At 42.7% G+C, this 27,323-nt stretch overlaps 1 protein-coding gene across 7 annotated transcripts in view; it reads left to right on the top strand.

Moving 5' to 3' along the window:
- The window catches only part of SMARCA2 (SWI/SNF related, matrix associated, actin dependent regulator of chromatin, subfamily a, member 2), a 179,874-nt gene that overhangs the window by 14,275 nt on the left and 138,276 nt on the right, over positions 1 to 27,323 (top strand). For all 7 annotated transcript variants that reach the window (XM_053907776.1, XM_053907771.1, XM_053907774.1 and 4 more), the window contains exons 2-6: positions 302 to 562; positions 4,082 to 4,211; positions 10,600 to 10,986; positions 18,217 to 18,472; positions 25,301 to 25,427. In XM_053907776.1, the coding sequence (XP_053763751.1) occupies positions 338 to 562; positions 4,082 to 4,211; positions 10,600 to 10,986; positions 18,217 to 18,472; positions 25,301 to 25,427 (1,125 nt within the window). In that variant the 5' untranslated portion in view covers positions 302 to 337. The remainder of the gene's footprint in view (positions 1 to 301; positions 563 to 4,081; positions 4,212 to 10,599; positions 10,987 to 18,216; positions 18,473 to 25,300; positions 25,428 to 27,323) is intronic.

The following is a 27,323-nucleotide window of genomic DNA, read 5'->3' as shown; positions in this document are numbered from 1 at the left end:
AGAATTCTGCTTATGTGTTAAATTTGAGTTTCTCCAGTGAGTCTTTTTTGTATCTTAGATGATTTATATCTTTCTGGGGAATCATTTAGAGTGTTCTTTTTTTTCCTTTTAAACAAGTGGTCTTCATAAAGACTAGGGCAGATGGATATATATCACACTCACTCAAACATCTGGACGAGACAGGGCAGTTCTGTTTGATGTTTGTTACAGAAATGGCACCATCAAATACTAACAACTGCTTCATTCTGATCTCAACATCATGCTTAAGACATTCCTTTCTCTTTTCTTCTTTCCAATGCAGTATCACTCTACTGACTGGCAGAGACAGGAGAAGTAGATGTCCACGCCCACAGACCCTGGCGCGATGCCCCATCCAGGGCCCTCGCCAGGGCCCGGACCCTCTCCTGGACCAATTCTTGGACCTAGTCCAGGACCCGGACCATCCCCAGGTTCTGTCCACAGTATGATGGGGCCGAGTCCCGGACCTCCCAGTGTCTCACACCCTATGCCAACAATGGGGTCTGCCGACTTCCCGCAGGAAGGCATACATCAAATGCATAAGGTAAGAGTTCATTTTCTTGTTCACTCTTGTCTTCTGAGTCATGGATGGCTAATATCCCTGATAACCCCCCCTTCTCTCTCTCTCTCTCTCTTTTTTTTTCCCCTACTATTGTTAACAAGAGAATCAAGCTAGGACTCTGTTTTATCTTGTATGTTATTAAAAACATACGTTCTGAGGCTCTTTTTATTGTTACAGATGTTGTACAGGAAGATCAGATCTTGGGTTTTCGCAAAAGACTAGATAGAATATGCAGTTCTGACAGTCTGTGATTTGTAGGTTGCAGGTACCTTGGCCTGGTGAGTAAGTGTATTAGTGAGCGAGTCTTGGTTCTTTTCCAACCGTAGATGTTAAATAACATATCATCCGCGAATGGAGGTATTGAAATTGACCCTTCCCTAAAAATGTTGACATTTATTTAAAAAAAAAAGAGATCCCACAGAGTGAAAAGAAAACAAGTCATTTCCTAAGGGATGTTTTTAAAAGACTGTATCGAAATAAAATAGTTTCTTGGGAATCCCTAAAATGCACTATGCTATCCCCGTGTCAAGTGGCTTTACTCTGATTTTGGAAGAGGGCTGGGAGTTTGCAGAGTGCAGGTCCCTATCTGTTCGTTTCTGGACTAGGGTTATAATAATCTTCTGTTTATGAGGCTTGGATTGTTGCTGCAGGGATGATCTTATCAGTACAACTTGGCATCAGGCCTTTGAGGGAGATGCAGAGAAGGGAGAGCAGCCTTTGGAGAAAGCCAGCAAGGGCCTGTGGGAGTTTGCTCTACTAGCCAGTGGAAATCAGTGAGGCCACAGCACGTGACCTCAGGGCTGTACCCGATGAGACACATAGAGGTTTTCCATCCCCTTTTTGGATGTCGTCACAGGTAGATGACAGGCGTGGTGGGGCTGCCCCTTGGTATAAAGTAGGCAAGCCGTGGAAGATGCTGGTTTAAAACAGAAAGATTCCAGCAAAATAAAGCAAGTCTTTCCTCTAACTGTGTAGGACTATACAGGCCCATTTTAAGGTAAAGCATCAGAGCCCAAATTTTATTTATTTATTTATTTATTTATTTATTTATTTATTTATTTATTATTTTATTTTACAAATTTTGTTATGTGATGATTTTCAAATCAGGAAAGTAATATATACTTCTTTTGAAAAGTAAAACCATACTGAGCTAAAGAAAGAAATGGTTAGGGGCGTGTGGGTGGCTCAGCCAGTTAAGCGTCCAACTTCGGCTCAGGTCAGGATCTCACAGCCCACGAGTTCGAGCCCTGCATCAGGCTCTGTGCTGACAGTTCAGAACCTGGAGCCTGCTTCGTATTCTGTGTCTCCCTCTCTCTCTGCCCCTCCCCTGCTCACACTCTGTCTCTCTCAAAAATGAATAAACATTAAACAACGATTAAAAAAAAAAAGAAAGAAATGGTTAATCCTGGCTTCACCCCAGGTAACAGCTTTGTGCTTACTTTCCCAGCCTTACTTTTCTCCTTGTTCAGTAAAAGTACTGTGTAAGCACACATCTGCATATATAGGTCTGACTTTCTCTGTTTGTTTTTCCTTTTACCATAATCGAATAATCATAGCATCACTATTAATTACTCTGAAACTTCCTCTTTTCATTTAATGACATACCATGCCTATCCCTATAATATCCCCAGGTTCTCTCTCTGCTTTTTCGTTTTTTGGGTTTTTTTTTTTTTTTAAACATGTTTTTAGCGTTTCAGGTATCTAAAGAAATAAAGCTGCTTGTTTTTCATATCGTCGTCTTTAGGAGACATATTGAACATACAGACATACTGAAGTCATTACATTGTCTTGTGTCCCTATTAAATTAATTTGGGAGCTATTATAGGTCTGATCTGTCACTAATAGGCCTTAGTCCAACTGGGTGAAAGAATTCCAGGACGGTTTGAGGCTGTCTTGCCTCCCAAATGAAAGATAAAGTGTGAAGGAAAGCTTTATCTAGGCTTTAGTATTATTTAAGCATTTAAGCATTTGAATGTATGACTGAGTGTTGGGTCCGTGGTAGGTTTTTGCACTGGATTGATTTTTTTGGTGATTATCTCTTCTGGTCCCTTCTGTTTTGTGACCTAGTGTTTTTGTCACATTTTCCCATACTGTCTTCCCTTCCACACACCGCCCCCTGCCCCGTTGATACTCCTTTTTGTTTCATTTTCTTTTGCTTTGCTGAGTTTTTTTTTTGTTTTGTTTTGTTTTTTTTTTTTTTTTTTTTTTGCCATCCTGCTTTTCCATAATCCCAGCCCCTCTGATGATGCCCTGCGTGGGGACCTGTTTAAGCGCCTAGAGTTCACACCTGCTGACCAGATGCCTTCCCTTTTTTAGAGTCCTTTTACAGGCAGCTTTGTTCCTTGTCTTTCTCCTCCTTCTCCTTCTGAGATTCAGCTTTTCGCTTTTCAACATCGCTGGAAATAAATAAACAAGTGGCCTAAATACATCTGCTTGTGTTGCCTTGATTTCTTCCCTATTATTACTATTTAACAGACTCAGAGACACTCTTTATCCCAAATTCTTCCCATTTTTCTTCTGAACATCCTCTTTATGGTAAATTTTTCCTCTTTTCAAGTGCGCGCTTTTGACTCTGCAGAAATTAACTTTCCTTTCTGTAAAACTGCAAACACTCATACTTTCTTACTTGAAGTCATTTGGTTTCTATAAACTCCTGGAAATCTTTCTTTCAGGCTGTTCTGAAAATTGCTCTTCCAGTGTGGGGAGGAATAGACTTTTCCTTTTTTTCAAACATATGCTCCGTTGCCCAATTCTGGATTGGATTAATGTCAGCTCAATGGCTCTTTATCATGTGCCTGTTACATACGAGGCCTCACGTCCTGTGAACAGTCCCTGCGTTCTTAACTTTTTTCCAAACTCTGCCTTGAAACGTTTTCAGGACCTCTTCTCTCCAGGGTATAGCTTTGTCCATTGGACCTTCCTTCCCTTGAAGTAGTCTGCTCCACTGCGGCTGTTCCTCTTTTCCCAACTGCATGGAACTTTCCAATTTCGACTTTTAAACTTTCCATAGTCTTCTTTCCTCCCTGATGGGGGAAAAAAAAAAAAAAACTTACCAAAAAATAGACCATCACAGATGTTTCAAATAGTCTCCCTTCTGACTTTGCACTATAACTTCAATGTACAACAGGTTTCAGAACTTACTTAAAATGGTTTAGAAGAATAACTTCTATTTGTCTCCCTTGTGAGCAGGACTTTTTATCTATAGGCTTTTGACATTACCAAAAAAAAAAAAAAATCCAGCTGTTTACAGCCTTAACTTTGACTTACAGATAGTTCTGCTAGCCTTGTTGATATAGTCTTATTTTTTTGTGCCCATCTATAAAATATATGTAAGACCTATAATAATACAGGTAGTCTAGGTATAAAAATAGATGATTGTCATGTGAGCCAGAGAAAATTGTGCCACAATTTTGAAGACTTTAAACATGAGGGATCTTCAAGGTCCAACTATATGTTTTGTAGCTGAAGTGACATCTAACTGACGTCCTTGACATGTTTCAGCCCATCGATGGTATGCACGACAAGGGGATTGTAGAAGATATCCATTGTGGATCCATGAAGGGCACCGGTATGCGGCCACCGCACCCAGGCATGGGTCCTCCCCAGAGTCCGATGGATCAACACAGCCAAGGTTTGTGTCTGCTCCACACCTGACATTGGCTCAGTTCCATAGACTTTCATCTTTCTTATTGGTTATTTAATTTATTTTTTTAATATTTATTTATTTTTGAGAGAGAGAGAGAGAGAGAGAGCGAGCGAGCGAGTGAGCATGAACAGGGGAGGGACGGAGAGAGACGGAGACACAGAATCTGAAGCAGGCTCCAGGCTCTGAGCTGTCAGCACAGAGCCTGACACGGGGCTCGAACCCACAAACTACGAGATCATGACCTGAGCTGAAGTCAGGTGCTCAACTGACCGAGCCACCCAGGCGCCCCTCTTATTGGTTATTTTAACTGTGGTTTCCAAAGAATGTGTCTAAGGGAGATCGAGTCCTGCAGGCTTCATTTCCCCCTTCCCCCGCCAACACAACTATGATTTATATGGACAGTTTTATTTCCAAAATACTAATAAATTCTACTAGCCACCCTGCGTCCAAGCAGTCTACAGAGTGCTTTGTGTACTTTATGCAGATTCTTTCTCGTGATCTTGTAAGGTAAATTAGGGCACCCCAGTGTTACAGACGGGAAGTTAAAGCTCCGAGAATTTACCGTGTTTTCCTAAGTTTACACATCCAGTAAGTGACGGGGCCAGAAGGAGAATCCAGCTCTGCCTCCAAATGACAGCATAGATGTGAAGGTAAGATGAGCCACCGTGTCCCTTGGATTGCATGCTCTTATGTTGTCTGTAAGGTGGCTTTTTTCTGGCAGCGGAATTACCTGTCGTTGCTGGTGGGTGGCTGCATTAGTCTCCTAAGGCCACCATAACAAATTCCCACCAACCGGTGGTGGGGTGGGGGTGGGGGGCGGCTCAGAACGATAGAAATTTATTCTCTCATGGTTCTGGAGTCTGGAAACCTGAAATCAAGGTATCAGCAAGTCCGTGCTCTCTCTGAAGGCTCTGGGGAAGAATCTTGTTTTGCCTCTTCCCAGCCTCTGGTGGCTGAGAGCTTGACACTCCTTGGCTTGTCGATCTCTCATTCCAATGTGTCTTGGTCTCCATGTGACATTTTTCCTGAGTGTCTGTGCCTGTGTCCAGATTTCGCTCTTCTCATAAGGACACTAGTCATTGGTTTAGGGTCTTAATCCATTATGACCTCATCTTAACTTGATTACGTCTGCAAAGATCCTGTTTCCAAATAAGGTTGTATTCATAGGTTCTAGAGGTTAGGGCTTTAGCATATCTCTGCAGAGGACATAATTCAACTCACAACAATGGCCAATCAATCTATGGTATATTTCTCTTCTCCTTGGTGCCTTCTTCCCTAAGACATAGTAAAGATACGGCCAAGTCTTTGAGTACAATGTAACCTGTTTTCACAGTCATTTAATGATCATTTCAGCATGCAAGGGCATGCATTCATCTAGGACCAGTTAACCCTAATATGTTGATATATAATTCAAAGTTTGTGGTTTATGTGTTGGTGTGCATACTCCTTTGTAGTTTAATATATGTAGTCTTTTTCTCTATTCATGATCAGCCATCCATCCATCCGAGGAGAGATTTTTTGACTGAGGATTTAGAGAAGTGTGTTCACAATTTTAACAGATACATTAAATAAGCAAATCATGGAGGCATAGGAGTGTATCGTCATTAATGTTTAAGCAGGTTTTGAATATCCCAGACTCCGACCTGAATTTTGATGGCAGGCAGGTCTAAGGGTCACAGAGGACTCACCAAATGTTGACTACCATGTGTTGTCAGAAAAGCAGCCTGATTCATTGGGACTTTTTGCAGTATAGGAAGAAAACATTTGACCCATTCAGTGTTCAAGAATGGATTTAGACAGCACTTCCAGGTTTAACATTTAAATATTAAGGAGCCAGGTGCAAGCCAGGTGCATTCACAGAGCCAATATAGACCTCATTTGTACTGTCTGGGAGATGTAGACGAGTGACATTCAGTAATTCTCGAAGCCAGGTGCTTGTTCTCTCTGCTCCCAGCTTTGCAGTACCTCTAGTCATAGGGTCCGAGCAAAACTCCCAACACAAAACACTTCCAATGCATGAACTTTACGTGAGCATTTTTACTTTTATGTATCTTAGAATTGCTCTCATTGCTTGGTTCCTCTTATTCTGCTTGGAATCTCCAAGACGTTGGCACAGGATCTAGCACACAACTGGATAGATACCTAGTTAATTTCATTCATGTAGGCAGAGAAGTGACCTGATGCATTCACAAGTCAATAATTCTAAATAGATACTAATTTTTATGTAATTTTAGGAAGTTCTAATTACTTGGAAATGTAGAGGTCTGCATTTAAATGGAATCAGAATTAGCACGTAATATTTTTCTCCAAACTAGCAAAGTGCATTGCAGGCTGGGGAATGAGTTATTTAAAAGCATAGTTTTGAGTAAAGTAGTATTGGTATAATGGAGTCTTATTCTATATAATGATCTAAAAAGAATTTAGACTCTGTAATAGCATGTCTCTTTAAAAACCCCATTGTAAAAAGCCATTTATAAACACACAGGTATAGAGAGGTGTGGCATTGATTGGAAGGCTGCCAGCTTTAACTACCTAGCAACATATTAGGTTATTTTAAGGTATTGGTTGAGAAGGAAAACCATTTCCTTCAATAAATACTGAATTGTGTACCTTATGGTCTCAGTGATAACGTTGTTTATTTTTAGTCCGTTGGATAGAAAAAGTCTTCCAAGGCAAGTATATAATACTTAATGTGTGTGTGTGTGTGAGTGTGTGTGTGTGTGTGTGTGTGCAAAGAGAAAATTCATATAAAAATTGGCACTTATAAGTTCAAGATTGTTAAAAGGAGAGATGTGACTGCTTCTGTCTGAGGCAAGGTGAAACTGGGGAGATATTGGCCCTCGAAGACCAGGGAAGTAAAACTGCCACTTTTGGACCACTTTCGAATGAGCAAATCAGACTAGTTCAAAAAGAGTACACTCCATATCGACACTGGGATCTTGCAGACGAATGTATATTCACTCTCAGGCAATTTCCTCACCCCGTTTTCTCAACTAAAGATAATTACTAAAATATGTTATGTTGTATCATCATTTAGATTCTGTTTTTTCCTGAAGTTTTATGGAATGTAGGATAAAAAAAAATCTCTCTTTAGCTGAAACACTGTCACATTTTTAACGTCATACTGTGATAGAATGATTCTATTACCATCCCCTGTATTTTCTGGGGGGAAAAAATTCCCATCCCCAGTTTCTTCTTGTCACATTTGAGGTGAAACTTGGTTGCATTGACGAATTCTGGAAAATGATTTTTATTCCTCTCTCAGCTTCTTCCGTAGTGAATTTGAGGTAAACTTAATCACTGTCCCTGATGTAACTGTCTCACCTTCCTCCCTTGCTTCGTCTTGCCTGTACTCCACAGTTTAAAAGAGCAATTTGGTTAACAGTTGAGTTTAGACTGGATTGTCTGGTGTTTTGGCCCATTGTATTAGGCATCCTGTGACTTATCTTGGGGTAAGCTATAATTGATGACCTGAAGAAAATAGGAGAGACCAGAAGACGGGAAACATATGACCCATTTTAATGTAGAAGGAGTATCCCTCCTACTATGAAAATGTCAGCAGGAAGTTTTTGGTAGCAGGTTTCTCCCTCTGTGGTAGGTAGAGGGTTGGCCAAAACGGTGTCAGGAAGCTGCTTCCTAATGAACAAATTCCCATTTTGCGCCAGCATTACAATGAAGGGGCAAATGTAAGCCTCATTAAGAAGGAAGAATGTCCGGGGTGCCTGGGTGGCTCAGTTGGTTAAGTGTCCAACTTCGGCTCAGGTCACGATCTCTTGGTCCGTGAGTTCGAGCCCCGCGCCGGGCTCTGGGCTGATGGCTCAGAGCCTGGAGCCTGTTTCCGATTCTGTGTCTCCCTCTCTCTCTGCCCCTTCCCCGTTAATGCTCTGTCTCTCTCTGTCTCAAAAATAAATAAAGGTTAAAAAAAAAATAAAAAAAAAAAAGAAGGAAGAATGTTCATGACAAAGTTAGGTGTATATTGTGGGTCCCATCTAAACCTTTTCTGTTTTAAGTGGCAGCATACTGGGCTGTACATGTCTGCTGGCCCTGTAGGCTGCTTTCAGGTTCAAGGGCATTTTCTTGGCCAACTTCTATGACTAACTAGAACCCTAGTGGCTGAGTGGTTTTGCATTTCCTTATGAAGTAGGGATTTGGAGAACAGGAGTCAGTGGATCCTCAGTGCAGAATTTCTCTGAATGGAGCTCTACTTCTCCCACCCTTTGATTGGACAGAACCTACCCTTGTCTTAGAGGATCAGACGAAATTTGTTTCCCTTGGCAATTCGACATACAAGAAGTTACATCCCTTTTTCCCCCTCTAGTTTTGCACATGGTGACAGTTGAGTCCCCAGTCACTGTTGGTCAGATATTCTTGGGCCTCTGTGATCCCACGTGGACGCACAGAGCTCTTTCAGCCCAATCCCAACGTGGGCTCAAACACAAAGCAGATGTCTAATAACCGCGGGTGTGATGACCTTTATGATAATTGTGACTCAAGTACATTTATTAAAAGGCAATGACCTTTAATATTTTAGACTGTGTCTTAGGACATCAGTGATTTGATTAATTAGCGCTTAGTTTGAATTCGGGACAGGCTTTAGGATTGCAGGAGGCCGCCTTGTTCCCTCCTTCACTTCACCTTGGGTCTCCCTGCAATAGTGCTCGGTCATATGTTTTTCCAGGAATTCTTTGGCCGGGATATGCAGTTCATCTCCTGAAAATGAGTTCCTTGAAGTATTTTATGCATTTTTGACTTTTCTTCCCCAAGAAAAGTATTCTTAAGTTTCCCATGTAGATCTCTTATAAGCCCAAACAGATTCCTCTCATGTTTATGTCATATTGTAAATGGTTCTAGAAGGATTAGTGATACTTTCGAGTCTCTAACTTATTTTTTATAAAACCAGATTAATATTAGACGCTGGAGAGAACATGTACACATTGGAATCACACGGGCTTTGGTTCGAATTTCGGAGCTACAGAGATCTCATTGTGTGACCTTGGGTAACTCACTCACACTCTGAGCCTCAGTTTCCTTATTTTAAAAAAAATGAGGTGGGGGTGCCTAGGTGGCTCAGCTGGTTAAGTGTCCCACTGGCTCAGGTCGTGATCTCACGGTTCATGGGCTCAAGCCCCGCATCGGGCTGTCTGCTGTCAGCATAGAGCCCCCTTTGGATCCTCTTTCCCTCTCTCTCTTTGCCCCTTCCCCACTCATGCTCTCTGTTTCCCTCTCTCACAAATAAACATTTAAAAAATACATAAAAATAAAAATTTGAAAATGAGGGGACAACACATAGGCTCTGAGGATGTTGTGGGGATTAAAGAAATGTGTACTCCACTCCTATCCTTTTAATTCTCCTTACCATGTCTGTGCTCACACTAGCCTAAAAGCCGCTGGCCAGATCACCATGTTGCCTTCAGCTGACTTCAGTCCCTCTTACCCACAGCTAGAAGAGTCCCTGGGGACCAATGATCCCCCAGAGTCGTCACCGGTGACATAAGCAGTGACTGATGATCCTGAGAGTGTAAATACCTCAAGTTTCTTCCTCCCCCAGCTCCCTGGGATAATTTGGAGGCAAGTTATTTCACCTTATGTCCCTGAGCGTCTACCAGAGATGAATCTGCAGATACCCACTCTAGCAGCTGCCGTCCCTGCCTTATGCCACCTTTTTATACCCCTGCCAGTATCCCCGCACCTTTCGCCCAAATCACTCACACTCAATCCTTTCGTCAGGCTCTGTTTCGAGGGAGCGCTCAACTTGGGTAGTGCCTACAACAGTGGAGGCCCTCCATAATTGTGCATAATAATAAACCAGATAATCATTTGCTGTCCTCATAAGAGACTCTTCATTCCCTTTTGCGATATCGAACCCACCTCCAGGTTTTGTTCTGTCAGCTGAAGCCAGTCTTAATGTATACTGCTCTCCCCTGGTGCCTTTCGTTTAGGTATATGGCAGCCACTGACAGTTTACCTTCTAGGACACATGCGGTCTTTGATCACTCGACATGTGGCTTCTACTCATTGAGGTGTGTTGTGACTTAGTATGAAAAAAAAAAAGAATGAATGTAAAATATGTCTAATAATTTTTATATTTTGAAATGATACTATTTTGGGGTTTGTTGATGTCAGTGAAACATTATTAAAATGAGCTTTGTTTCTTTTACCTGTTAATGTGACTCCTAGAAAATTTTAATGTATGTGCCTCTGGTGTATAGAAATTTGATAATTCCATGTACTTCTGTGATTATTGAATGGTATATATCCTACATTCCTCTAAACAGGCAGTGCTGTTGCAGAAAATTATCCCAGTAGCCAGGAATGCCTGGCCCTCGGGGGTCACTGGGGGCAGCGTGTGATCTCCTCTCCTGTTTTATTCCAGGCTACATGTCGCCGCACCCGTCTCCGCTGGGAGCCCCAGAGCACGTCTCCAGTCCTATGTCGGGGGGCGGCCCGACCCCACCCCAGATGCCGCCCAGCCAGCCGGGGCCCCTCCTGTCGGGCGATCCGCAGGCGATGAGCCAGCCCAACAGAGGTCCCTCGCCTTTCAGCCCCGTCCAGCTGCATCAGCTGCGAGCTCAGATTTTAGCTTACAAAATGCTGGCCCGCGGCCAGCCCCTCCCCGAAACGCTGCAGCTTGCAGTGCAGGGGAAAAGGACGTTGCCCGGCATGCAGCAGCCGCAGCCGCAGCCCCAGCCGCCCTCGCAGCCCCAGCCGCAGGCACAGCAGCCGCAGCAGCAGGCCCTTGTTAACTACAACAGACCATCTGGTAGGTTAACGTGCCACCCAATGAATAACGCGGTGCTCCGGCTCGGATAAGGACTGCTCCTGGTGCGCAAGCGCTGGGTCGCCCGAAGCCCAGGGCTGACTTAGCCCTTTGTTGTACCTCGTTGGCTGTCGTGTCTTCCTTCGCTCACTTGGCCAGGATCCTTGGGCTCCTGTGCCGTAGAGTCTGAGGCAGGAGGCGGTGTGTCCCCCGTGATTCTGCATTCTCTTCCAAGAGGTTCAAGGCCTGTCGGAAGCCCGTGCACACCGCCCCCCACCCCCAGGTTAAGAACCCTGCACGCGGTGCGTCCCATCGCCAAAATGCGCCCCCAGAATCCGGTCCCCGCGAGCCATCTTAGGTTGGTTGACTTATTTATTTCTACCTGGTTTGTGTTGCGAAAAGCATTGAGGGAGGCTTCCAAGGAGCACACCTGCAGTAAAATCATGGTCAGGTAGGAAATCAGAAGCAAAGGGAATAGAAATCAGGGTCAGGGAGGTCAGGGACACGGGCCGACAAGAGCTCCAATGGCTGTTGCCTCCGAGCAAGTGGACTCTAGTTTCCGGGCAGTCAGGAAAGGGGTGGGGTGGGGGGGAGGGTCTGGTACCAAATCCTCACCGTTCAGAAGCAAGTAGCTCACGGGTGTCTCAGAGGAAAACGGAGCGTTTTCTAGCATGAGGCAATAAAATAGATTCTCCGGGTGGGATTATTTTTTTTAATTACCGCTATTATTATTATTATTATTATAAAAGACACTGCATGACAGGCATCAGTGACATTTGTTCATAATAAACCGAGTAACAGAATCCACATGGCCTATTTCTTATATATACCCCGGCATCAAAGCTTAAGCTGTGCTGTTATGTAACAGGTGGAGATGAGATAGTCCTTTCCAGGGCCTTCTGGTGGTCTGGCTTGATCCCGCTGATAGAATTCAGAGGTGCAGGAGGCTAGGGAATGAGCTTCCACGCACTTTATTTTCTCTGGCAGACTTTTTTTGTTAACCACCAGGTAAGCAAAGAGTTTATGGTTCTGTCCTGATTAGAGCTTTGAATCCCAGGGAATTTTGAATTCCCAGGGTCTTCCTTGACGTTGACATCCTTCCTGCGAATGGTTCCCTCTCCTTAGGGCAGGCCACGACATGCTGATTCCTGCACACAATCGGTGCAGGAAGTGGGTACTTTTTCTAGGTTTGGGGACTGAAGCAGTATAGAAGAGTTCAGGTGATGATGATGATGATGATGAAGTACTCTGTTTTCAGAGTTTGTGTTTCTCTTCTGGTAGGGATAAACTCACCTTGTTAACTGTGGCTGTATACTTAGGAATGGATTTGAAAGAGTAAGAAAGGATCATGTCAGATTCAGATCATTTTGTAGTGACCATGGCGCTTTGGTAGATGAAGGATCCTATGGCACTGAACCTCTAGGGTCTGCAAACGTAGAGGAAAACCACGCATAAAATGGTAGTTTGCATATTTGATGCGTTTAGAGGTTTTAAAATGGCATAACTCCAGCTCTGGGGAAGGCAGCCAGATGAAAGAAAGAAATACACGCACGTCTCTGGGTGCATAGCTTATACTTAGGGCGCACCTACTGGCATGCCTCGTGCATCATGCTCAGCGATGAGTACTTTACATCCAGAACATGGCGAGTCGGGGCTCACATACCAGCAGCCTGACCTCAAGAGCCCACGTCTTTTAACTGCTGCCCCGTACTGGCTCCCTCATCACAACGGAGCTCACCACCAGGGAAAGAACCCCATCCCAAACTCTGGGCACCAGATGCAAGCATTTTACTCCTGTGTGTGTCAAAAGGAAAAACATCTTCGCTCCTTATGTAGAGCCTTTTAACTTGCTCTTTAGACACAACGTCAAGGAAATTGGCACATCTCGATAACCCACATCTCAGGGCAGTTTCCAGTAGAGATGGAATGACAGGAATCAGATAGTTAAGCACCTCCCAAGAGGTAGTGGTGTGGGACCCTGTCAGTAGGCACCTGTCACCGCACCTCGATGCGTGTCCTGGGGTGCCATCTCATCACAGACCTCCATGAGCATTGGTATTTTTTTTTTTTTTAATGACCTACGCTCAGCAGGAAAACATCCCAAAGCCTCCCTTAAGAAGGCAGGAAGGTAATCAATTCATTTCAGATACCTTTTCACCCGAAGTTCGAATAAGCAGACCCAGTGACGGAGTAGAACTTAGGGAACGAAGTCGTGGTTGTCTGGATGCTTGGGAAGAGCAACCACTCCATGCCCCAGTACAACACAATCCTGGGTGCGCTTTCTGGACCCTCTCCAGAAGAGAGGGCTCCATGTCTTTTCTGTCTCCGATGCTTGGGCCTTCCCTCACCAGGCCCCTGTTGTCGGGAGGAACTCATTTTATTACTCACCACTCATGTCTCGTGTTTCTAGAAAGCAGGCTTCATTACAAGCGAAAATATTAGGGCAGGTAGTGTTTCATGCCAGAGGGGGCAAGGAGGCCATGGGTAACTTTGGAAGAAATAACCTGTTAACAGAGCAGATCCATTTCTGCCTCTGGGAAGGGGCTTACACCTGACATTGTTGCAGAACTTGTCCCCAAATCTCAGATTTTAGAGGGAAATGACAATCTTCCTTGACAAAGACTTTTTTTGTTTTTGGTATTGTTTTTTGTTGGGGGTGGGGAGGAGGTTGGCATTTAGGACAAGTCAAAAGAAGAATATTTTTTCTAAGTTAATATTATTTTTCTTGTTATTGTTTACCTCCATCCCTCCCTAATTAAAAAAAAAATGTATTGTTGTGTATAAATCCCTCTACTAATATTTCAGGAAACAATAAGTTTTAAGTGTGTCCACTTACCTAGAGGTAGCTACGATTCCATTTTTCTTTTGTCCCACTTTGTAGCATTATTCATGTGTGAGGAGAATCTTTTTGGTTGGGGTGGTCTGCCTCAAACCTACTCCAGAGTTGTAACTCACCCAAAGTGGCATATATCATCATAGGCACCGCTAGAGAATTACTGGTTGACTGCAGGAGTTGTGCACTGAACAAATAATTCTTCAACCTTTGCCTGCTGTGGGCTCTGTGCAAATGTAACCCATCATCTCCCTTTTCATTTTGATTTATTTTTTTATTTTATAGAGACTAAAGCAAAATTAAAATTAGGAACTGTAATAAAAAAGGTTTGGGGGGTGTTTTTTTTGTTGTTGTTTTGTTTTTTTGGTGTATATGGAGTAAAGGACCTTACGATAGAAAGTAAAAGTTTCACTGCCAATTTTCTTTAGTGCCTGTCTCTCTCCTGCTTCGCCCCTCCTTTTAGTATCTAAAACTTACAGGTATCCTCAATGTAATAAATACACTTCATTACATTTTTTTTTTCCAACCCACGGAAACCACTTAAATACCTATTTAAGGCACAGAATATTGAGTAACTATCCTAGTGTGCCAGAAGACAGTGAGTTCTGAATGAACAGAAATTCTGTACATGCGAGACTCAGGTATTTTCATAAGTTTGTTTCCCTGTTGTTTTGTTGTTGTTGTTTATTTATTTTGAGAGAGCGAGTGGTGGAGGGACAGAGAGAGGGAGAGAGAGAATCCCAGCAGGCTCCACGCTGTCAGCATGGAGCCTGATGTGAGATCATGACCTGAGCCGAAATCAAAGAGTTGGACGCTCAACCGACTGAGCCACCCAGGCTCAGTTTCCCTGTTTCATAACATCAGGCATAGGGATCCGTCCGAGAACAATCCCCCCCACCCCCAACACACACACACACACACACACACACACACACACACACACACACACCTTGGTTGCCCTGGGAGACTCTCAGGGACATCAGGACATAATACATCTGCCTAGATTTCCAAGGTGGGAGTTCAGGGGAAAACAGACACATTTGGAGCCTTGGCAACTAAGCCTAAATTGTTTATGTTGGGGGGCGGGTAGGCGATAAGATAGGGAATGTAATTTGTTTTGCGTTTGAAGATACCAGGGAGAAGTCTTATCGTCTGGCAGACCACGAGTGTCTATTGCAGAGATGGTTTCTGCCGATAGGAAGCCCAGCCAGCCAGGCACCTCAGGTGTGGAAGCCGCCTGCGGGACAGGCAGGAAGCCTGATGAACAGGTAGTTACATTCCAGGCACGTCCAGTTGCTGCAAGCTGCATTCAGTTCCCTGGCCTCTGTAAATAGAAGTTGTTATGTAATCTATTGGAGGGAGGGGAAAAAAAAAAAAAAAGGCCCACGCAGTAAGTGAACTTGCGGTGTTTAGTGAGGAAAGGAATTTGCTTGTAAGTGGCTCTGATAGCAGATTAGCAGGAAGCACATGGCAAGCTGACTTATCTGAGTATTTGTGCTGAGTTGTTGTAAACTGTAGAGACATTTTGAAGTTTGCTGGAGAAAAGCGTACTCCCAACGTTGCCAGCTAATACGCTACCAAGTTTCCTAAAAGGCCTTTCTGTTGCCGTGGGGTTTTTCTAGAAAGCGAAATTAATTCAATTAGACTTCTTAACCTTTGTGGCCGTGGTAGCGGTAAGAATGACAAGAGCAGAGGGTGGAATCTACATTATCTCATTGTACCTCACGACCACCCTCTTATCCCCATTCTGCAGATGAGAAAACCGAGGCACAACTTGCTCAGGCTTACACCACCAGTAGGTGGTAGAGCTGAGGTGACCTGGGAAGATACAGGGTGTTTTAAACGTGCCCATTTCATTCACTGCAAACCGTAGTACTTTTCAAATTGGAGATTTGAATATGTAGGTTCACGTTGGGGTCTCTCCCTGCTTCTCAATTTTAAGGGTCAATCAGCCAGATAAGAATGTCTTTGGACTTAATGGATTAAAGACGTCTAGTCTGGTGCGTGCGTGTTAGACCTAGTTTTGAGTCATAGGCTAAAAATGACCAGAAGTGGAACCAGGGATATCCGACATGCTCTGGATACCTTCCTTTGCTGAAATGTGGCTTTAAAAATAGTGACTTGAATTTACCTCAAGGAGTCATCAGAGGCTTCCGCATAGGTATTTGCCAGCTATCGGCTAAAGAAGAAGGCTCCCGGAACGGGTGGAATGCGTAACCCCAGTGCCCTGTTATGGCTTTTGTTGATGAATTATTTAAACTTGGAAAGGAGGAAAATCCCTTTCAGAACTGAGTGTAAAGTAATTATTATCTTATCACTAAGACCCAAATTTTGTTTTTGTTCAAATTGGTAGTGTTTTTAGAGGGCTTCAATGTTTTCAGTTGATTATTTAGTGTGCTTATACCAAGTCTTTAAATATACCAGTTTCCTGAGTCTACTAAGGAGATTTATAGAATCACAGAGAATTAAAAAAAAAAAAAGAATCAGAGAATTAACATAACTGTTAGAAATCTCTGTCTCCTCTCTTTGGACTGGATCATATCTAAAACAATCCCAAGGGAAAATCTACCCTGTTTTAAAGACCTCTAGGGAGAAAATATTCTAGAACGTCCCTCCATAACTCATTCCCATGCTTAACGACCCTGAGATTTAATGTTTAGAGATTGGTTTCTTATGTATGGATAAAAGAAACTCTAAATATAAATTATTATGAAACGCGATACATTATGTAAAAGACTTTCCCATTCAGAAAAAAAAAATCAGAAAGTACTTAGATGAAAAGAATCTCTTTATTATGATAGTACTGTCTACAATGCTTAAAATAGAAAATTTTTAAAAATGCATTTTTCTCTCCAGAGTTTTTCATCCCCCCCACTAGACCCAGGGGCTACAGATTGCCTCAGGATTATGTAGCTCTATGTATTTTGGAAAGTTTTACCTACTTTCACAGGAAAGGGGAAAGAAGAACAACAGTAACACCACACACACACACACACACACACACACACACATGCTCATGTATGTGCCCACGCACCTGCACATATGCCCACACACATGCACATGCGCGTGCACACACACACAACACACAGTTTCCTAAGCAGTTTGCTCTATTTTCTCACGTTCCTCATGTCAAAATTTTTGCTGACACTCTCCCTGCATTGTCAGTTGAAGCCCATTTCCAAACGGTATTTGCTGGAAATTGAATAAATATGTCTCATCTTTCATAATGTGTGTCTTTGTATGGTTAATTATTAAGGGGTTCTGAAGTATATAGACTATTATTTTGTTGCCATTGAATGATTTTAACTTTTCTTAGAGAAGATATGGCAAATACCCAGAAGAATGCAGAGGTTTTAACAGCTTAGTGAGCTTTATTTCTTTTTTTTTTTTTCATTTACTAATTCATCTGGTAGCATTGCTAATCTTATTTATAATTTTGAAGTAAGTAAAAATTTACCTAGGAGGGAAGAGGGAGAAGACTTCTTATTTTAGGTCCATACATAGCAATCAATTTAAACTCCTGAGGTCTAATGTGGAAAATTGCATTAAATTAAGTTATTAAGTGCATTTTGATAAGCTGGATGATTACATATCCCTTTATTCTGTTAGCATGAGAAAAATGCTCTCTTGAATCTTAGTATTTACTACTTTTTATTAGGTGGGATGAGTGGCTCCCCCCCACCAGACACACACACCGCAATGTTTTTAGAAACATTTTCTAATATGTAGTTAAAAAACAAACAAACAAACAAAAAAAAAACTTAAGTTCCTGAGATGCACTGATTAAGCCTGAAATGTGCTTTATAGGTCATTAAGGAAAAATGTGTGCCCCTTTCAGCTCACATCAGGACTGGCCAGGCTGCTGGCTGTTATTTGCAAGGCAAGGGTTTCAACAGCAAGACTGCTGCAGAACAAGACCGGGGTCTGCCTAGAGCCGCGTTTTTGGCGCAATTTGCGAAATGTGATTTTTAGGACCGCACCCAAATCGCATCTGACTGTTCCATAACTCCCTTGCTTTTCTGAACTCTTGAATGCACCTGTAATTGTAATTCTTTAAAAACAAAACAAAATAAAAAGCACTGTTCAGCTACATTAATTGCTGGGCCTCCGTTCCTTTCATCAGTTTATTCCTTTAGTCATTTATGGACCATTTCGCCAGTGTTCGTTAGTGAATGCCATTTCCCTATGCGGACAGATGCCAGGTTCTTCTTTCCTTTTCCTTCCTTTCCTCCCCTGCCCTCCTGCCTTCCTCCTCTTCCTCCTTCCTCCCCTCCTTCCTTCCCTTGAGACAGTTTACTTGTCCCCATGGCAGGTCCCCCGGGGGCAGCGGGCAGGCCGGGGGTGCGCAGGGGCGCCGGCCCTCCCGAGCTGCTGCTGCCCGTGTCGCTCTTGTCCCGCAGGCCCGGGGCCGGAGCTGAGTGGCCCGAACACCCCGCAGAAGCTGCCGGTGCCCGCGCCCAGCGGCCGGCCCTCGCCCGCGCCCCCCGCCGCCGCGCAGCCCCCCGCCGCCGCCGTGCCCGGGCCCTCCGTGCCACAGCCGGCCCCGGGGCAGCCGTCGCCCATCCTGCAGCTGCAGCAGAAGCAGAGCCGTATCAGCCCCATCCAGAAACCGCAGGGCCTGGACCCCGTGGAGATCCTGCAGGAGCGCGAGTACAGGTAAGACACTGTTCCCCGCCCTGCCCCCCACCTCGCCAGGGGTGTGTGGACCGCTGGTGTGGTGGGCATGCTTCCCAATGGGACAAGGCACAGGCTGAAACTCAGGCTGCGGGAAGAATGTCCTTGGAACAAGGGTTTGTTTGCCATAGCGGTGGCAGGAGGGGGGCCTCTGGGTTCTCAGGACGGTGAGTGTCATTCACTGAGTCCGGAAAGCTGTCATCACCCGCCATGACATGCCAGGCACTGTGTCGGGCACTAGGGATGCAAAGATCAAAGTCCAGCCAGGAGTGCCTGTGGATGCAAGAAAGCAGACCCGTCATACTTGGCCTATCTGTGCAGGGTGTCTCTCAGTTTATCCTTGAATGATGGCTTTGAGCTGGTCTCATGCTACTAAAGCCTACATAGTGGCTCACTGTAATATATTCTTTGTTTTAATGCATGCATTTGTGGGTCTACAGCTTGGCCCAGCCTTAGCGGTAAGCCCGATAGAAGTGTCTTCATGTGGGGTCCTTCTTTAAACTCTTCATTCCAGAAACCTAATTTTCACCTGATTTGGCACATTTATCTGAATCAGTAGTGGGCAAACCTTTTCTGCAAATGGCGGGATGGTTAAAACTTTACCCTTTTCAGGACTGTGGCAAAGGCCTCTCAGCTCTGCTAAGAGCATCCACAGACAATAATGGGCTGGCTGTGTTCCAGTAAAACTTTATTTACAGAAACAGGCTGTGGAAAGGATTTGACCCACAGGCTGGAGTTAGCGGACCCTTGATGTAAATACTTAATGTTAACCAAAAAGAGAGTCCAGGAGTGTTCTGTCACTTACCAGCTGTGTTACCTTGGTGAAGTTGCATCTCTTTTCCATGACTCAGTTTCCACATCTGTTAAAAGAAGGTGTTATAGTACCTCTTGTAGGGGGGGAGATTAAATGATACAAAGACTTTCAGTACATATCAGCTATGATTATTTCCCAATTATTATTTAATTTCAAAGAAATTATAAGGGAAGGTCAGTAAATAACATCTAGCTTCCCTTTAAAGACATCACCTTAGTCTTTATTGAAAAACACATGACTTACATGTTACTAGATTAAAACACTGAGTTACCAGCTTTGGTAGTTAACTGTGAAAGAAATCACAGTAACTTGCCCGTAAATGTGTGTAGCTTTTTGGATGAAGAGCAAAACTTTCCTCTCTTTGCTATTACTAATCCTCAACAAAGAGCTTTTGTATTGCTGTTTCCTAAATTTTATGTATCCCTAGAGAGCTACATATACATCATCAGTTGGTATTGTAGTGTTGACAGACAGATCACTGTGCGGTACAAAGTCGCATATTAGCACTAGGTTCCTATCTGGGGGCAGAAGCTTTATTCATGTGCGGTACTTTCTTTACATCACTACTGAATAAAAAAAAAAAAAAGTCAAAAGTATTTTTTTAAAAAGGCAGTAAGTAGCACCGAGGGGTATTGTTTAGTTACTCTAAAATTCTGACTTCCAAAGAACTAACTTTTTTTTGTCCTTACCTCGAATGTACCAATATTGTTACTACGTCATGTGAACTACATTCATAACATAGACACTCTCTCTACCTAGAAATACATCTGGACTTTTCTCCTTGTTCAGCCTGTGTTGTGCGGGGCGGGGGGTGGGGGGAGGCAGGCAGGTGTATGTGCATTTTACTGACTCCTAAGTTTTCTTCATTTTTACCGGAACCGTATTTGCAGGACTTTCTTGTCATGAGCCCCATTTTTAGCACCCTTGGATGGCCTCCCAAAGTATACAGTACTAAGTAGGACTATGTAGCCTATTCCAGTGTGTGAAAAGCTTTGGTCCTCCAGTCCCGTATCAATAAGAAAAAAATACATGAGTCGGGATCTTTTAAATTATAAGCAGAATGTGGTGGAATGGCTATTTTTGATATTATTATCATTACTTGATGAAATGTCTCCTCTTTCGTAAAGATGCGTGGCTTCCGGAATGATTGCTCTGGCAACTCTGGGTCTGAAAAGCAGGTGGGGTCTTGGGGCTGAACTTTCCCGTGGCCATCTTGAGAAAGAGCACGGGTTTCTCCTGGCAACATCACAGGGCATCTTGTATCTTCTTTAATTAGAGAACGATGGCTGGCTTCCCCATCTGGAGATAAATGGTTCAGCTGCAGAGAGGAGTTAACTTTATCCTTCAGAAGGGGTTAGATCGAGTGCCTTAGGCTCTTGTAAGAGACAGCTAAGCAACTTTTCCTTTTGCCCCTCTTTGAGAGAATGGCTTCCTGGTCTTTAGCACTAGTAGCTGGAAAGGTCCTGTGTATCTTTACCTTCTGATCAAGTATTTGAGCAAGGTCTAAAGTATATATATATATATATATGTGTGTGTGTGTATATATGTGTATGTGTATATATATGTATATGTACATGTATGTGTACATGTAATATATGTATACATATATTTGTTTTATAATTTATGTACTTAATTGGAGCAAAAACCATCTGATCGATTATTTGAGCAAGGTCTAAAAGATATTAATAGATAGATAGATATCTCCTTTATAATTTTATGTACTTTGTTGGAGAAAAGACATCATCTGTCAGAATTTCTTTAACAGATATTCATGTCTTTGACCATGGTAATATCACTTACCTTGTCTGTGAAAATTGAAAGGAAGTTGTCAGAATCTCAAATTTCTTTTTGACTTTTAAGTCGCTTGGCTGTTTCTCTTGCTCATCATAAAAGCAGAATCTTGACAAACTGACCTTCTTGATTCAACAACAGCATAAATAAGTTTCTGGGCCTGAACACTTTGCCTCAAATCTGTGCAGTCTCTGCGGTGAAAACATTTTGTTCCCATCTAAATTGTATCCTTTCTTTTTTGACCATCTTTCTCTTACTGATGAATCTCAGTGCCTTTTTCTGTAGTTAAGCGTCAGAGAGAGAGTTCCAGTTTGTCCTTGCTGTTGTTGTTGGTGGTGGTGGTGGTCTTTCCAGCATGCTTCTCTTGCCCTGTCAGTATACCTGACTTCACTTCTCCCATCCTGAGTTCGATATTCGGGCAAAAGTGCTCCGGTTGTCACGTTAGTGTGTAAACGAATGGATTCCACAAGCGTTGTCACAGAAGATGCATTTCACATTCAAAGGAGTTTATTTGAGAAGCTCGCCTTTGAAACACACCAGCCCTCTTTGGCATCAATTTCAAATTCAGTATGAAAATAGTAGCACACCTTGCTTCAGGAAGCAAGCGTGTTTTTTGTCCTTCCCTGATCCCCACTGCAACCCTCAAACTCCTTCTCAAAAATTACCAAGGGCTGTTTGATCAGCAGAGTTACGAAAAGTCATTTTCCCCCACCCTCTCCCCTCTCTCTCTCCCCCCCCCGCTTTTTAAAGTGTCACTCAGCTCCTTGAAGGAACAAAATGTACCAGTGTCATTTTCTGTTCAAATAACTCTCCTACAGGAATCATAAACTTCTCCTCTGGACCTGAACAAATATCTGTTACCTTTAATGGAACTCTTTTTCTTGCTGGAACAGTAACCCCTCTTGATTTACTGTTCAATCTGTATGAAAAACCTGAGTGACCTAATTCTGCTTCAATTTTCTGTACTCGTGAGGACACCAAATGAGTCTCCCGCAGTTATACAGTATTACATGTGTTGTTGTTTCGGGAAGTTTAGAATCCTGAATCTCTTTATTGGACTACCTGCTGAATTCCATTGATGGGAAGATGAAATTGTCTGGCGAGGAGCATTATTTAAAATGAAGATTTCTATTAACAACGACGACCACCACCACAAAGAAATAAAATTTTCTGCGTTAAAGCAGCCCCTCCTGTACCCTCGCTACCCACCCACCACGTGCGGAATTCAATGCATGTAATTTTACCGCGGAACCTACCTTTCCTCTTCTGTAGTTTTGCACGATGGCACTTTGCACTTTCCACCTCCCTCTCATAAAAGAAAGATTCTTTTGTGTTGGGGAATCTGAGATTCCTTGACAAATTACTAGGCCCTTGGGAGATGCAGATATTTTGGGAAGCAGTGCCCCCCACTGCTCCCCAACAGACTCTGAGGCTACATCTGCCCCCATCCCTGCCTCCCCACATCCCTACATCTCCCACTCCCATCGGGGGAATTAATCTCTGTACTCTCAGCCCAGTTGTCCTAAGATTATTTATTTCATCTTATTTCCATAGACCTTTAGAAGATTAAGAAAAAGCAGCTATGTCTCTGATTTCTCACTTGACCCACTTGGTCAGAGAAAGTAAGCCCAAACACCAAGGGATGGTTGAATTTCCGAGATATTCACATGAAACAAACAAACAAACAAACAAAAGTTTGTGGTAAATCTAGAACCGAGGAAGTAGCCTAACTAAATCACTGACTCTCATCTACCTCCCTGTGATATTTAATTCTCCTATACTGTGGCCTTCGACTTGAGTAAAGCTGTTTTAGCTTAATTTTCTTTTGTTTTGTTTTTTCCTATTTACATTAAATATTTGAACAAAAATCACACTATAATAGGTTTTTCTCTTAATGTCATAGTTAAGATGTACCATCTTTGGCCATAGTTAGAGATTTTTGGCAATGGGAATATTTAAGAAATTGAATTGGACAAATGAAATGGATCTTTGTTCCATATGGTGAAAATTAAAAAAAAAAGAAAGAAACTCTGATGAAAATCCCATGAGTATCAGTAGTAATAGGAATGCACAAGAACAGTGGGTGAGGTGGGGCAGTCTGGCCAAAAGAATACAATGTGGAAGTTTGTTTATTTTTTTAAATTATTTAAAATTTGTAAGTGTTCCTTTTTTTTATTTCAAAAATGGTGGAAGTTTCTTACCGTCATTTGAACTCACAAGTGTTTATTCTGCTGCATGTGTAAGCCGTTTAAGGGCCTGTTTGCTTGTGTTCGTACAGAGGGCTGAAAAAAACAGCATGATAACACAGACAGCGCTAATAATAGCATGTTCTGCCATCAAATCGTTCAGTAAATCAGAATTAATAACATGTATGTACCAAATAAAACAGGAATCTGTCAGGATATTATTTCCAGCAAAGTCAATGAAAAAACGATGTGTACTGTCATTTTTTAAAGTTTTGAAAAAGATGACATTTTACTTCTCTACCAAAGCAAACAGTTGCAGGTTCTGTACATTTTTTTGGTTTGGTTTTGTTTTTAAAAGCACTCAGTTTTTGATATTTGGGCTAACTGAAGTAGTAAGATAATTTTGTGGCCCCTCGCTCAGAGATTTTACTTTTTCATGTTGACGCACACAGAGCATCGTAAAGGTCGACAAAGCCATAATACAGATTTGTATTTATTTAGTCATTTATTATTAATATTTTTAAAGATTGTATTTTTTTAAGTAATCTCTATACCCAGCTGAGGGCTAGAACTCACAACCCTGAGATCAAGGGTCACACGCTCCACCGACTGAGCCAGCCAGACACCCCGCATGATACGAGTTTTTAAAAGAATCTTTAATTATCAGCTTTTATAGTTGAGGTCCAGGAAAGCTGCAGTCAGAAAGTGTGTATTAATTACCTGCAGTGTCCCTGCAGGTGTCAGGCAAATGAGGCTCCTGTCCGGGCTCCCTCCTTCACTAGTTCTGTGAAGTTTGTGTGTTTCTTACTGTCTCCAAACCTCAGTTTTCTCATCAGTAAGATGGCACCTCTATAGCATTTACCTTGTAGGGGATGCATGCATGTGTGTATGCGTGTGTGAGTGTGTGTGTGTGTGTGTGTGTGTGAGAGAGAGAGAGAGAGAGAGAGAGAGAGAGAGTGAGTACGTGCAAAGGAGGGAGGGAGAAAGAATTGAAGAAAATTCTACCTTAAATACACCTTAGCACAGTTAATGTTAACTTAATTTAACTTACTACCTTTTACTATTCTTCATGAAATCTTTTCCAAGACACTTCTGCCCCAAGTTTGGAGGGAGGTAGTTCTAAAAATAGATTTTAAATGGCATGCAATTATTTGTAAGAATAGGATCCAGGCGAAATCTGAAGCCTGTTTGTATGGGGTCACAGTAAAAGTATCCCGGCTGAATGAAGAAAGTGGGGTATGTTTTGTTTTCTCTTCTGCCTTTATTTTGAAGAATGACCTGCAGTTATATTTCTGATGATGTCGGAGATGAGAATCTCTAGCAACCCTTTTTCTAGAAACGTAGTTTTTAAATACTGTTACTTTACCATCTCCTGCTTCCCCAAACCTGATTTTTAAAAATGCCTACTTTGCCTTTTCTCAGACAAGCACTGCTCAGAGAGGAAGTGGTCGTGGTTGGCAGGCTCCCTCCGTGAAAGTTTTGGGTTGGTTGATTTCTGTGGCCTCAGCACCTAAAAGTGCTCTTGTTCACTCAGCTTCAACGGCTGTTGTCATCAGCATCTTGGCAAAGAGGGCACATGGCCTGGTTGCCTAGGATGGAACTGGAAGTCAGAAAGAAAACTCTGTTGTCTCAGCTCTGCACTCTGGCTGCCTGGGCATTTGGGAGCAAATCACATTGTCCTGTCTCTCATGTTCTCTCTGTCTGAAGCAAGTCATGGCACTGGACTGCCTTCCTAGATGCATCCTGAGTCTTCCTTTCTGGGTGTTCGAGAGAGAGAGAGACGTTGTGAAGAAGGCCAGAGTGTTAAGCAACATACGGCACCTGTCCGCGTCAATGCAGAGGTCGCTCTTCTCCGTTTAACATCAGATAATCCAGCTGGGCATCAGGAATTCGCCGACAGCAAGATCCGGGATATGTTTTGCCAGAACTTAAACCTGAGGGTTACTGTTTATCATTCAAGACTCAGTTGTAATGTATATTTCCCCCTCCCCCTCCCCCCCATTTCCTTATCTCCTTTAGACTCCAGGCTCGCATAGCTCATAGGATCCAAGAACTGGAAAATCTGCCTGGCTCTCTGCCACCAGATTTACGAACCAAAGCAACTGTGGAGCTGAAAGCACTTCGCTTACTCAATTTCCAGCGTCAGGTAATACCTTTTCCCCAGCGAATCTGAGATGAAGGAAATAAGCGGAAGTCTGTTCAATATTGTTATAAAGATATAAACTTAGTAAAACTAGTGTGTATTTCCAACCAGCAGCATAGAGCCAAAAGTAATGAAGATGAATTGTTTATTATTCTACTTTTTTTCTTCTGTATATCAGAGACATTTTTTTTTCTCCTATATTACGGTTTCCAAAGTCAGAGTAATGGCATTTTGTTACCATGGATGAAACCTTGAGAATAAATGGTTTAGCTTGCCTTTATGACTCCAAAGAAAAAGATAGAAGGGGGTCGATCAGAGTCTCTTTGTAAACACAAATGTAAAATCCTAGCCATTCCGAATTCTCCTCTGCTGAATTGATAGCCCCTCATTTGTAGAAATACATAGCACTGTTTTCTAACTGCTGATTATTCATCGGAGCCTAAGTTTGAAGCATTTGACCACATCAGGCCCATGTATTGACTAATCAGTGGACTGTTACCTAGTGTTCTTGCTGTGGTTCTTAGTAGTGACTGATTAATAAAAGCTAGCATGGTGATCTGTTTTATAACTGCCGAGTCTGTAGGAGACTAGTGAAATGAAGTAGAGATAGTCTTTACGTTGGTGAGTTTTGCTCTGTGGACCCAAAAGGTGCAGGTCTCCTGGTCCGCACCCTGCCTCGTTTAGCCAAAGGGGAGAAGGGACGCATGCTTGCCAGGCAGGTGGGTTTACTTGGTGAAGGTCTCGGGGCGTGCAAAATGAATTATTAATGAATGAAAGTGGTTTGAAAGTATTGAATTGCACGACTCAGTCTGTTGCGGGATGTGACTAAAATCACAAAGGCACCCCACTTGCTACTGTCATAGGAACTCGGTTGGGAGTACATTTGCCCTATGGGTTATAATGTCGCAGGAGGGTGTCGTGGTGACAGGGTGCTCCTTGGCCATAGCTTTGTGAGAGTAGCTTTCAGATGAAATTCTAAAAGAAAGAAAATAAAAGGCCCTGAATTCCATTTACTTCCTTTCCTATACGGGACTTCACGAAATGCACTTCATGAAGTGCTTGCTAAAATTTTGTGAAAATGATTAATAACCGAATATATCTTCACAAAATAAGATTATATTCGGATTTGCTTCTCTGTGCTGGACTCTCCCCAGTCTCTGATTTTTTTGCTTGATGGTGTAGAAAAGTCCACCCTCTATGAAATTTTCCCAGTGAATTAACTATAGTTGATGCTGATTTGAGATTCAGTTAGATTATTATTTTAACGTATATGCCCAATCCTTCCCCCACCCCCACCACCCCGGCTGCTACCACATAATGTACAACATGGATAAGATACTACGTTTATGGTAATCTAAAAAGAAGTCCACGATCTAGTGTGAAATTTAAATATCTTGGAAAGAATATCATCGTTGGGAGTGGGGGAAGCCAAAGCCCGTATTTCCCATTTTTCATATGAAAATTAACATTGAATTAATATTGTTTGAGTACCTGTTGCTACTGTGCATGAACAAGAAGTAATGTTTCTACTCTTTTTTGCAGAGCATCATTAATGTCCATCTTTAGACACAAAGAGAATGTTAGTATGGCACTTAAAATGAAGTAAAATATTTCAGAAGCTCATTAGCTAATTAATACCATTAGAATAATTAAACAGAATGAATTCATTTATTGAACACCCAAGACAGGTTTTGGTTAGTGTTTTTTATAGTGCTGTAAGTTTCCGTTTTTGTTTTTAATCTGAATTACTTGGAAAGAACGCTTTTACCATCTTTGAAAATGCTGCGTGGATTTGGCACGATTTAGTCCCTTCACTTACAAAAAACAAGGCCAACTCCGACGGAGAACCTTGTAGAGACCCCATTCTGCCCCACTAACGGGGAGCAGGGCAGTGGAGGC

This window comes from Panthera pardus, unplaced genomic scaffold (assembly GCF_024362965.1).
Source record: "Panthera pardus isolate Hobbes unplaced genomic scaffold, ASM2436296v1 HiC_scaffold_20, whole genome shotgun sequence".
Taxonomy (NCBI): Eukaryota; Metazoa; Chordata; class Mammalia; order Carnivora; family Felidae; genus Panthera; species Panthera pardus.
Note: the sequence above shows the minus strand (reverse complement) of the source record. Positions and strands in the feature narration are given on the sequence as shown.